This window comes from Dryas octopetala, chromosome 2 (assembly GCF_963921425.1).
Source record: "Dryas octopetala chromosome 2, drDryOcto1.1, whole genome shotgun sequence".
Taxonomy (NCBI): Eukaryota; Viridiplantae; Streptophyta; class Magnoliopsida; order Rosales; family Rosaceae; genus Dryas; species Dryas octopetala.
This window is the reverse complement of record NC_141367.1, coordinates 1,895,912-1,908,113: the sequence shown is the minus strand read 5'-3', so window position 1 is coordinate 1,908,113 and position 12,202 is coordinate 1,895,912. Positions and strand designations below refer to the sequence as shown.

Below are 12,202 nucleotides of genomic sequence, written 5' to 3'. Positions count from 1 at the left end.
CTCAGATGGGTTTGACGTGTCCATTGAGATATTAGGAATTTTGTTTTTTAGAAAAATATTCAAACTTACTTTCAGATCGGCTCGGTATGCACGATAAAAGTTTTGAGCTTGAAAATATTTTTCTTTTAGAAATCTCATGTTGAACGTTAGGACTGTAATAAGTCACTTCGGCTCGGACAGGGGTTTTTATAGACCTGATGAGTCTTTTCCTGTTGGGCGCCGGGATTGTAGCCAGTCGCTCCGGCTTGGACCAGGTGTTTTTAGAGACCTTTGAGTCTTTTCCTGTTGGGCGCCGGGACTGTGGCCAGTCGCTCCGGCTTGGACCAGGTGTTTATAGCTTCAAAATCTGAGAATCAAAGTGGATCTAGATGTGTTTATCTATATTTGTCGAAAGAAGATCAGATCGGACAGTCCCCGATCTTGATCAAGTCAGAGAAAATGTTTAGAACACCATTGTAGAACCAAACGAACACTTCAGTATTTGTGCGTAGGAATGCAAGTGTGTTTGAGCACTGAGCCGAGATGATCTGAGTCTTGGGCCGATCTGAACAGGTTGGTCCGATTTTTCCTCGAAAATCGGGACTTCCTCCCAATCCCTAATAGGGAGAGGCCGAACCGATCAGGCAGATAATGCAGTAATCCTTTCAAGTGAAATTCGGCTGTGACTAGGATTTGAAATGATGATCACCAAAGCCGAGCCGAGCCGAGCTGGGATAACCAAGAAAAGATGAACACTCAATTCTTAGAAGATCCTCAGATCGGGTCGGATTGGATGTGGGGGATCCGCCGGGATGATCCGACCCGATCTGAAGGGCCAGAGGCGAAGTCGAAGGTCTCAGCCCTCAACCAATATGAGCATCTCTGGTTTCAACGGTGTTGGTGGTCCTCCTTGGGTCAGTGATCTTCACCCTTGGGGCTCCGGTCAGGAATTGATTAATCTTGCCAGGTCGGGCAAGGGTCTCTATTGCGTCGCGGAGAGAATAGCATTTGTTCGTGACGTGACCATGGTTGGAATGGTACTTACAATAGATATCTTCCTTGATTTTGTCCTGAGGTGGACCTCGAATCTCCTTAGGGACTGGGAGCTGATCCTTGATTTTGGAAAGGATATCCTCCAAGCTTGTGTTCAACGGGGTGAACTCAAGGTACTGAACGTAACGAGGCTCCCCGCCTAGGAGTTGGTGTGACTTTGCAGTTTTGGTCTTCTTCCCCTGAGACATGGGATTAGGGTATGAGGTTTCTCCCTCCTTCCGCTTGGGAGTTGACTGGTTAGTTTTCAGTGCTTCGACTTGAGCGTTCCACTCTTCAGTTCGAGCCCATTTGGTGGCCTCAGCGGAAAGCTCGTCGTAGGTGGATGGAGGGTTCCTCATCAGATGGGAGCGAAGTCCCCCGGTGAGCAGACCTTGCATAAGAGCATTCTTAGCCGATCTGTCGTCACAATCGTCACACTTCGTATACTCGATGTTGAAGCGGATCAGATAGGTCTTAAGGCTTTCCCCTTCCTGCTGTTTGATGAGCGACATATCGTTCAAGTTGTAGAGTCGTTCGGATACAACCCGATATCTCGTCAGGAAGGCTCTCCGGAGATCGGAAAAAGAGTCAATGGAGTTCGGCTGTAGACTTCGAAACCACCCCCGAGCCGATCCCTTCAAGGTTGAAGGGAAGATTCTGCACTTCGTGGCCTCAGATGCCTAGCGGGCCTCCATGGCGTATCTGAAGCTGTCAAGATGATCGTAGGGATCTCTAATCCCGTCGTACTGATCCATCTTGGAGGGTTTTGTATCCCGGGAGACCTCAGCATCCATGATCCTGCTGGTATATGGGAGGGGGAGCTCTTCCCCGTGATCGGTTCTACCGGTGTACCCCCTGGAGACCTCGACTTGGCCGAGCCGATCGTGGACACTCCGGATTTGTCTTTGGACCAAAGTCCGGACAAGATTTTCCACATTGGGTGGGGTCGGCTCGGCCGCAGTTTCCCCTGAGCACTCGGTCCGGTTATCGAGTCTCTCGCTTACCGGCTGACGAGTGATCCTCTCACTCACCGGACGTCGGTCGGACATGACCATGGTTGGGCCGAGCCGATCCCATGTAGGTTGTCTGCCGGTCTGGGTGCTGGAAGAGGAAGGTTCGGGCTCTTCTTCCGGGATTACGTTCGGCTGCGGACCAAGTCTACTCCTGGTTGGATTTCTTTGTTCGACCGATCCGGTCCGTATTGGGTTTCCGAGTGGAGTCCCCAGTCTGGTTCGGATCGGCGATCTCGGTTCCTCGCTCGGATCATCATGGTAACTTCCGGGAGGTGAAGTAGAGTCTCTGACATAGGCCTGGCGTTTTTGTTGGATGATCTGCCGAGCATTTAAGAACTCGAGCTGATCAATCAAGGGCATACTCTCGAAGCCAGGGAATGAGCAATCGATGTTCCGTCGGCAAGGGTGATTGTCGATGTCAGCCTGAGTGACTTGTGGGGGACGAGCTGGAGAAAGAACCTCGGGATCAGCTCGGGTCATTCTCGTGTTATTGCCGATCCGAACACTCATCCCTTGCTGAGCTCGGAGGCGTTGCAGTTCGGCGGTCTGTTCTGCCTGTTTGGTCAAAAGCTCATTGTTCTGCCTAAGAAGTTCGTTCTCAGCAGCAAGTTGTTCTTGATTTACCCTTCTCAAGAGCCTATTGGTAGCTCTGAGATCGGCTGGGTCATTGCTGATCCCAGCTCTTCCAGAGGGATTGGCTCTTCTCGTCTTTTCAGGTGTCTCAGGCTGATGTTGTTCATCATTCTTGGATCCTCCTGAAGAAGAGCTACTGTCGCGAAAGATGGTAGTCATGATGACTCTTGTGAAGGAAGAGCTTAGCACTTGTGGTGATGAACACAACGGCTGAAGTCGATCTTCCCACAGACGGCGCCAATCTGTTGATGCAAATTCTCGTAAGGTAGATGCAACAACTTAGAGATAGTGACCTGGCTGATCAGAAGCCTTGCCAGATGATGACGTGGATGTTGATTGGGATCTTCCTGCAAATGAACACAAAACCAAAGGAGATGGACCGATGTGGTACCAGCCAAACACATCGGTGGTACCATATGTGTTTGGTGGTGTTTGAATAAAAGTGAGGAAGAACAGGAGATGAACTTGGGAGAATGGGAAGAACAAGGCAAATGTTCTGGGTTTTCTCAGCAAGTTGGGTGTATTTGTGTGGACTTCTGTGAGCCAATTGCCAACCCTTTCCTTTGTGCATATAAGTGGGTTTATATAGACAAAGGAAGTGGTGAAGGTTAAGTTACTTGAATGTGGATGAATGGTTGAGGGGGATCCACGCGTTCGGTCATGAATAGCAGCATGCACAGCTACTCACCTCCTTTGCATTCAATGCTGCATTGAATGCAAGGATGGAAGATCAGGTGAAATGCCCCAATAGTCATGGCTGTGAGCTGGAATGTCTCATCTGTCAGAGAGTCATGTCAGGTGCACTTGAGTATGGCGGTTCGTCCCAACGTGATCTTCTTTAGAATGGCGGTGGGAGGCCGAGCCGATCTGAACACATGTGCTCACGTGTAGACGTGAAACCTATGTATGATCGGATCGGATCGGATTTAGACAAGTCGGCCAAGCCGATCAGGTAGGTAGTGCAGTGATCCCCTCAAGTGAAATCCGGCCGCAACTAGGATTTGAGATGATGATCACCAAAGCCGAGCCGATCCGAACTGGGAATGGAATGGACTGAGTTGATGTGGTGACGTGGAGATCCAAGTCTGATCGTGATCGGTCATTGGGCCGGGCCGAGCCGAACCAATGGTTGAGATGATCAGGTGGTGACAAGATTGTCGAAACACGTCTGATCATGATCGGTCATTGGGCCGAGCCAAGCCGAACCAATGGTCGAGGTGATCCGGTGGTGGCAAGATTGTCGAAGCACGTCTGATCGTGATCGGTCATTGGGCCGGGCCGAGCCGAACCAATGGTCGAGGTGATCCGGTGGTGACAAGATTGTCGAAGCACGTCTGATCGTGATGGGTCATTGGGCCGGGCCGAGCCGAACCAATGGTCGAGGTGATCCGGTGGTGACAAGATTGTCGAAGCACGTCTGATCGTGATCGGTTTGGGCCGGGCCGAGCCGAACCAATGGTCGAGGTGATCCGGTGATGACAAGATTGTCGAAGCACGTCTGATCGTGATCGGTCATTGGGCCGGGCCGAGCCGAACCAATGGTCGAGGTGATCAGGTGGTGACAAGATTGTCGAAGCACGTCTGATCGTGATCGGTCATTGGGCCGGGCCGAGCCGAACTAATGGTCGAGGTGATCCGGTGGTGACAAGATTGTCGAAGCACGTCTGATCGTGATCGGTCATTGGGCCGGGCCGAGCCGAACCAATGGTTGAGATGTGACTGGAGAAAGATGATCTCCAAATCCGAGCCGAACTGATGGTGTCCGAAAAAGATGATCTCTCGAATTCCCGGTGGATCCCAATGTCGGTTCGGATCGGACATGGGTAACCTGGTGGGCCACGTGTTGGTCTGTGATTGGCCATTGAATCCATTTGGATTTATCCACAAACATTAACCAATTATTATAAGTTTTATAACTAAATAATTATATTCACAAAAGATATTAATTATAAATTATTATTAATTAATTTCATAAAATAACTAAAACTAATAACAAAAAAACAAAGAGGAGTTGCCGAACGTCACACAATCCAACCCACCTCAGCAGCCGGCGCGACCCCACCCTCCCCCTTCTCTCTCTTCCTCTTTGCTTTCTGCACACCCCCACCCCGCTAATGCACCTCCCCAACCCACCAACCAACGCCTACCCAGAACCCACCGGCAAGTCCTAACATCAACATCCTGACATCAGCATCCTGACGAGACAGAGATAAAGAAAAAGAAAGAGAAATAGATAGAGAGAAAGATAGAGGAATAGAGGAATAGAGGAATAGATGAGAGATAAAGAGAGATGGGCGAGGTGGGTAGCGCCGGCGAGTAAGGCTGCTGTTGGAGATGGGGAGGGGGTGTGATCAACAATCCTCTTCTTCCTTTTTTTTTTTTTTCATTTTTCCTTTTTTTCTTATTTTTTTGTTTTTAGTTTTAATCTTTTTTATCATTTGTATCATGTGTTCTTTTTGTTTTCTAAATTCACCGGAAACATTATTTAATCGTTTTCTGAATTTACATTGTAAATTGGAAATTCTATTTTTTATTTTTCAAAATTGTTTTCTCAATACAGCAACCAAAAGCATTTTTGTCGTGTTTTTTAATTTGTAAAATGAAAAACTATTTTAGAAAACGTTACCAAACGTAGCCTTGGTGATTATTTTGCTCATTTTCATTTTTTGAAATTATATTATAAAAGGAGAATTTTTCATAGTTTTTTTGAAGTGATTTAACTATCTTGAAGATTTATAAAATTAGTACTTATCGAGACGAGTTTGTAGGATTTTTCGGGGAATTATTTGGAGTCCCAAGCTATTTTTGATGAATTTTTGAAGTTGAAAAAATTAGATAAAATAGGAAAAAGGGAAAAGAAAAAGAAAAATGCTGACTGGGCTGACAACGCACGCGTAGCGTGCTGCCATTGGCCTAGCAAGCTGACGAGGCACCTAGTGACACTGATGCGTCGAAGTACTGCACGGAAGGGAGACGTGCCGCGCCACACGGAATCATTTGCCCATGATTTAATCTGGGTCGTCCGACCTCATTAAACCGGTTCTCATCCTAGCCGTTCATTCCTTGGAGCTACCCGTCACCACCAGTTGGGTTATTTTGACCCGCGTGTAGACCCAACTAGACCAGCCCGTTTTGTTTCATAGAGACCCATATTTTCGACCAGTTTTCTCTCCCTAACCCGGTTCGGTTCTATACTCTTGTTAGTGCATTTTTAGGTGTTTTTGTCCTACATTGGAAACTTTCAACTTTTTCCCAACCTCTTGTGCCTATAAATAAAGACTCTTGTACGTCATTTTCACTTGCACCACCAAATAGAGTTTGAAAAATTTTCACTCTAACTTTAGTTTCCTTTTCTCTCTCTAGAAAAATTTTTTATTCTTTCTATTTTGGAGCAAGCTCATATTTTGAGAAGCTCCCTCCTAGTAAAATATTTTTGAAGTCTTCTCTTGGGGGAGAAGTCCCAAGCTTGGAGAACTTAGTTGGAGTCTAGCTAAGGAGGTCTACAATCGGATAAGTGTTTTAGTATTTTCTTATTTATTTTTCTTAGGCTTTAATATTAGGTTGCATGTTTAGATTAATTAAATAGAATTTATTTATTAATTAAGCATTCTTAGGTTTATTTTAGAGATTTAATTGCTTAATTTATTTGGTTAATTAAGCATAATTAGTTGTAGCCTTAATTTTGAGATTTAATTTAAGGCTAATAACCTGATAGGCTTAACATGACCCTATGGTACAGATTAAGTTGGACTTAAGTTATTATTCAATCTTAATTAATTAGTGGTTATTAATTAAGTTACTTGGATAGTAGTATAGTACTTAGGTTTGATTTAATCTTAATTAATTTGTGTAATTGCTTTGAATTAAAGCAATTAATCAAGTGGTTTGACTTTAAAATAAAACTTGAAACTAATAAACCCTAAAGAGTAAAGTTTGGTCCACTTAGAACTAGAGTCTCTTAAGAACGTGTGACCCAACAAGAAGGGTCATCACAAAATTGTGCTGAACTTAATTTTTGACTAAGTTGCCATATGTCGAACATTAGAAACACCAGTTACCGAATGATTTCTTTATGACGTGATGGATTCGGGACGGATGAGGATGCATAGACAAGAAGAGCATTGGATTTCAGGTAGGGAAATTTATCTTACATTCCTGACTATGGACTTTGTGTGTGCGTGCGTGATTTTAAATTATTATAACATACTATGATTATTATGTTTATTGTGATTGATTTGAAAGTAAATGTAGCATAACTTGTGACCTTGGGTTCAAGTCTTTAAACCTTCTAGAAGAATTGATCATTAAAGTTATAAAGGGTCTAGCCAAGGAATTATGTTGTTACGTAAGCCCGTGCGAAGCAGTTGCCTATAGCTGATCAGGTGGCAGTGGTACAGTTACTCAAATGCGAGTTCCTATCTCTGTTTACCGTGACACTATCACTATAGTACTTGTTTATTTATTATTGCTGACATCATAGTCATACCATTGTGTATCGACCATCAATTATGAATATTTTGTTATGAAATTGTATGATTATAATTATGTAAATGTACAAACGAGTCATAAATGTTTTGAAATAAATTTCAAAGGAAAGGTTTGAAGAACTTCTTTTGATAATTTAAGGATCCAACAACAGAAAATGATTTCCACTATAATTTACACTGAAAATGGTTTTGTGATTTTCAAACCTAGCAGGGTCCCCTGAGAGAATGCTATGATCGTATGAGATGTGTATCCTTACATTTGTTTTGTTCCTTATTATTGGATATTTTTATAGGTATGAAGCACGGTAAAGAGAAGAACTTGAATGAGGGTTGAGAAAAGCATAATCTTGAGACTTATCAACTTTTTGGATTCAATTGGTTATTTTATTTGATTATCTTCTCGTGTCTAGTATGCATTCTTTGGTTTTTCCTTCATTGTTTGGAAATGAATTTGAATAATTTAATTTGATTTTACGTGTTGCGTAGTTTTGGAACCTTTATTTAAAGTTGGCTTCGAATTTATTTAATTCTTCAAGGTTGCAATGTAATATCGTAACCTTGGAGGTTGGTTTTATAAAGAAGTTTTATTTTTACTTCTAATGTTTTCCGCTATTTGTTATCTCTGATCCAACCCGAATTATTTTAAACAAAAGGCTTAACCTGCCTTGAGTATTTTGAGAGATTAATTCTTGATTTAGTGGCATTAATTTCTTTGGGCATTCAAGGTGGGTGGTACGACACACAATTACACTTCTAGGATTGAATTCTTTTTTTTTTTTTTTAATTTGTTCTAAATCTCATTCACTTATTTTGTAAGAATCTCATTCATCACTTATGGTTTAAGGTTAATTTACCTCCAAATTTTGGGTTTTGGCCAAAACTATACTATATACTTATTTTGTAATAATTGATTAAGATTTCAATTATAAATTCTATGCCTTGAAATCCCTAAACTATACTAATCATACATTTATAAGTCCCAACAACCGATAGTAAACTTTATAAACTTAAAAAAATTAAGATGTTAAGAATAAAAATGTAAATGTCTACTGGTGGAAAATAAAATAAAAAAACTAGGAGATATGAAAGAGTTTGACTCCGACTTGGATGTTTCTAATAAATTTAGATTCTTATTTTGATGCTTAATTAATTACTATTTTTCATTTTTGAACTTCTCAAATTAAAGGGTGTAACTATAATTTTTATAATGCAGTACATACATGGTATAAAAAATATGGTACACTTAACATTACTCTTTCTAAATTGAAAGTATATATGATCATTCATTTTGTTAATGATTGTATTCTCTTGTTTACCCCCATAAATATTGTCATTGATATATGACTATCTTTTGCATAATATTGTCATTGAATGATAACTATCTTTTGCGGGTGTCCTGTTCTTGTGACTTTGGGTTTTCCAAGTAATTTATTGTTCGACCAACGCATAAATCTCAAACTGATCATAGGCAAGTGGAAAATTTTGGAGGTGTTGTCATTGGGTTGCACCATTTTTGTGGACAAAATACTTGGACCGATTGGAAGACACTGTAAAAAATTTTGCGGTTTAGATATGTCTCAAACCTATCTTTCTCAATTGCTGGCATTTTCAATTGTGAACTTGGTGCCTACTATTAAGTACTTAAACATGAGGGGTGAAACAACTTATCGTTATAGCATTATTGCGTTACTGCAGGGCTACAAAGATCTTGAGGTTTTGGATGCCAGAGATTGTATAGGTTTTGACGAGGGTGATGATAAAATATCAAAGCTTGCTCCTCGTGTTAGGAATTTTATATGTAAGGGTTCTCGACTTCTTGACTATGATGAGTTTGATGAGGAATGAAGGGAGTTTTCAATTTGATCATCATGAAGTACTTGTCTATGAATCTATGATGAATGCATTTGCATAAGATGGAGGTTAATTTGAGTGAATTTGCTAGTAGCATAGTATGTAAATGTGGTACTTTTTGGCATAAAGATTAATTTTGTCACCGTATTTATGAGAAAATTATTGTACATGACTGTAACATCACATGACATAATGACGTGGTGTTACTAATCCACTTAGATTATAGGCTTATTTATGCCAATGCCCCCTGAAAGTAACTTCGATTTTCAATTTGCCCCTTGAAACTTCATTCCTCTCACTTTACCCCCCGAACTTCACAAAATATCATATTCCATGAAGTCCGTTACAAGCTCCGTCAAATAAGCTGACATGGCAGTTTATTGCCCCTTCCACATAAGCGCCACGTAAGCTTTTTTGACGGACTCATAGACAGACTTAACGGAATATGATATTTTGTAAAGTTTGAGGGGCAAAAAGGGAGGAATGAAGTTTCAGAGGGCAAATTGAAAATCGAAGTTACTTTCAGGGGCATTGACACGAATAAGCCTAGATTATAACATGTGTACGATTTTAAGTGTATTTTTTAGGGTTTAGGGTTTTAGAAATTAATAATTGTACATGTGTTATAATTTAAATGGATGAGAAATTCTATTCATACCCAACAATTTTATTTTCATACCTAACCTTCTTACTACACTCAACGTTAACTTTTTAATTTCTTCATTTTCTTATCATACCCAATCCAATTGACTATTATATCCTCATTTTTTAATACCCAACACTAACATTGAAATTTCTTTTCTTACCTAAAATAACTCTCATACAACATCACCAAACACCCAACCATACCCAACGCACCCAGGACCCGTCGTCATCGCGCCGGTGCAATCCCTCCCTACTAGCGCACTGCCACTATCGGCCAAGCAAACCTTATATCTCCTTCAAACAAACGATGGCAGCCCTAAATATTTCTATTTTTTCATCAATTAGACAAATCAAACACCATTTCTAACTTTTTCGGATTGATTTTCCATATTTGTTGATAAATATGATGTTTTTGTACGAATTTTTAAACAATAATATGAGTTTTTTGCGTGTAAATGAGATTTATGGCTATTCATGTCGAATGGGTTCATTCGGTACTGGTATGCCGAATACGATGACAATATTCGGTAGCCAGCCACCACATTAGTTTAGTATTTTCAAAATACTCTCACTGAATGACTCCAAAAATATTTGCTTCATATGTGTATTCGGTGGGAAGGTTCTGAATACTTGTAAGTTGTTCAGTGGATGCCAACAAAATAAGAGTATGTTGTTCGGTGACTGCCTGCTGAATGGCCCATTCAGTTGACACCCACCGAAATTTGTTATTGTGTTCGGTACTGGTCTACTGAACGGAACGCAAACCAGAATTTTTCTAGAGTGTCATATGCACAAAAAATTGTAGGGGAAAAAAAAAATTATGCACACTAGCTTATTTGGAGGCTCCCAAGGAATGATTTCACTCTCCATTCGTCTAAAAATCCTTGTTTGGATGATATGGGGACAAAAATTGTTTAGGGTTTGAAGATGGTTTTGAGAGTAAGGTTGATGAAGGGTTTTTATTTTAAACATAATATGTCCTCAATGGTCATTTCATCGTGGGATATAATAGTCTATTCATGGTAAAAAAAAATTTGTTGGGTAAGAAAAGAAGATTATTGGGTATGAATAAAATTTCCCTAAGTGGTGACGTGGTATTACGGTCACACACAATAATTTCTCGTATTTATGGGTTATATATATATAGAGGCTCGTTCAAGTGCGGACGTTCGCACAATGTGAACATCTGCACCTAAATAAAATTATATATATAGGTTAGGTAAATGTGTAATTCCTGACTCTATGGTGAGCGAGTAATTATTTATATATATATATATATATATACAAATTCGATCATGTACGGACAAACGAATCGTACGAACATGCCGCCGAGCGCTCGATAACATGTTTTTTATAACGGCCGAGCGCTCGGTGCAAACGTGCGGACGTCCGCACTTGAATGGGCCTATATATATATATATGAGCTTATGTACGTGAAATAATTTATGTCATCATAGTTGCACTTAATTAATTTTGGATTCTAAGCCTAATATCTAATGTACTATATATTGAGGCAGTTGTTTTGGAAGGGTTGTAGGACCCTTCCTCCTGCACCCAAATTCAATTACTCTTCCCCTTTTATCCAAAAAAAAAAATACTATATATTAAGAGATAACTATGTGTATGATTTTCATTTCGTTTTAGCGTTGTGTTTGTCAAGTTTTAATCTTCTTTCTCATGATGAGAAAATGTATGTTTTCCCCATCTTAAGGATTACACTTCACTCATTTCTCCCAAAGAAATGTAGTAAGACATGTTTTCTACAAAATTTTCCCAAAATATAATAATTGCTAATACATTATCTTCCTAGTATGAAGATACAAATCATAATCAACCATCAAATGCTAGGGGTGGATATTAAACCGATTAAATCGACCACACTCATCAAACCAAATCATTCTTGACAGTTTGGTTTGATTTTTACATATAAATTTTTTAGGCTAAATGATACTTTTGATCCCTGTAATTTCATGAAATTTACACTTTGATCTTGTACTTTTATTTTTGGTGATTTTAATCTTGTACATTCTATACGAAAACAATTAAGTCTAAATAGTTTACATAATTTAAATTCTTAATGAAAAATTCGACATAGTGCTTCACACATGAGTAACATTTCGAACATTTTAGTCTACCTAGATGCCTATTTAATCATCTATCCGTCATTTCACATATTCAGTTTGATGTTAAAACTTTTTAATTTTACAAACTAATTGCATTCAATGGCAAGTATGAGCTTACATAAACATCCAAGTAGAATAAGATATTCGAAATGTCACTCAGGTGCAAAGTACATCGGATTTTACATCATCAATTTAAACAAGATTAACGATTTTGACTTAATTGTTATCGTATTTAACGTACAAGATTGAAATTGCTAAAATTAAAAAAACAGAACCAAAGTGACAGAAATCTAAAGTGTCATTTGGCCGATTTGTTAATCAATTCATAAACCAAGTAAAACCACTAATTTGCGGTTAGGGGAGATATTTGAAGTTTTTGTAGTTTGCATAAATCGAACTAAACAACTCAGGATTTTTAAATATTATTAAACACTGCATA

General features: G+C 39.9%; 1 protein-coding gene across 1 annotated transcript; it reads right to left on the bottom strand.

Moving 5' to 3' along the window:
* Nucleotides 1–842: 842 nt before the first annotated feature.
* LOC147292429 (uncharacterized) lies at nt 843–1,523 on the bottom strand. Its single transcript, XM_086230330.1, has one exon. The coding sequence runs from the start codon at nt 1,521–1,523 to the stop codon at nt 843–845; it is 681 nt and encodes a 226-aa protein (XP_086086456.1).
* Between the last annotated feature and the right edge of the window lie 10,679 nt (nt 1,524–12,202).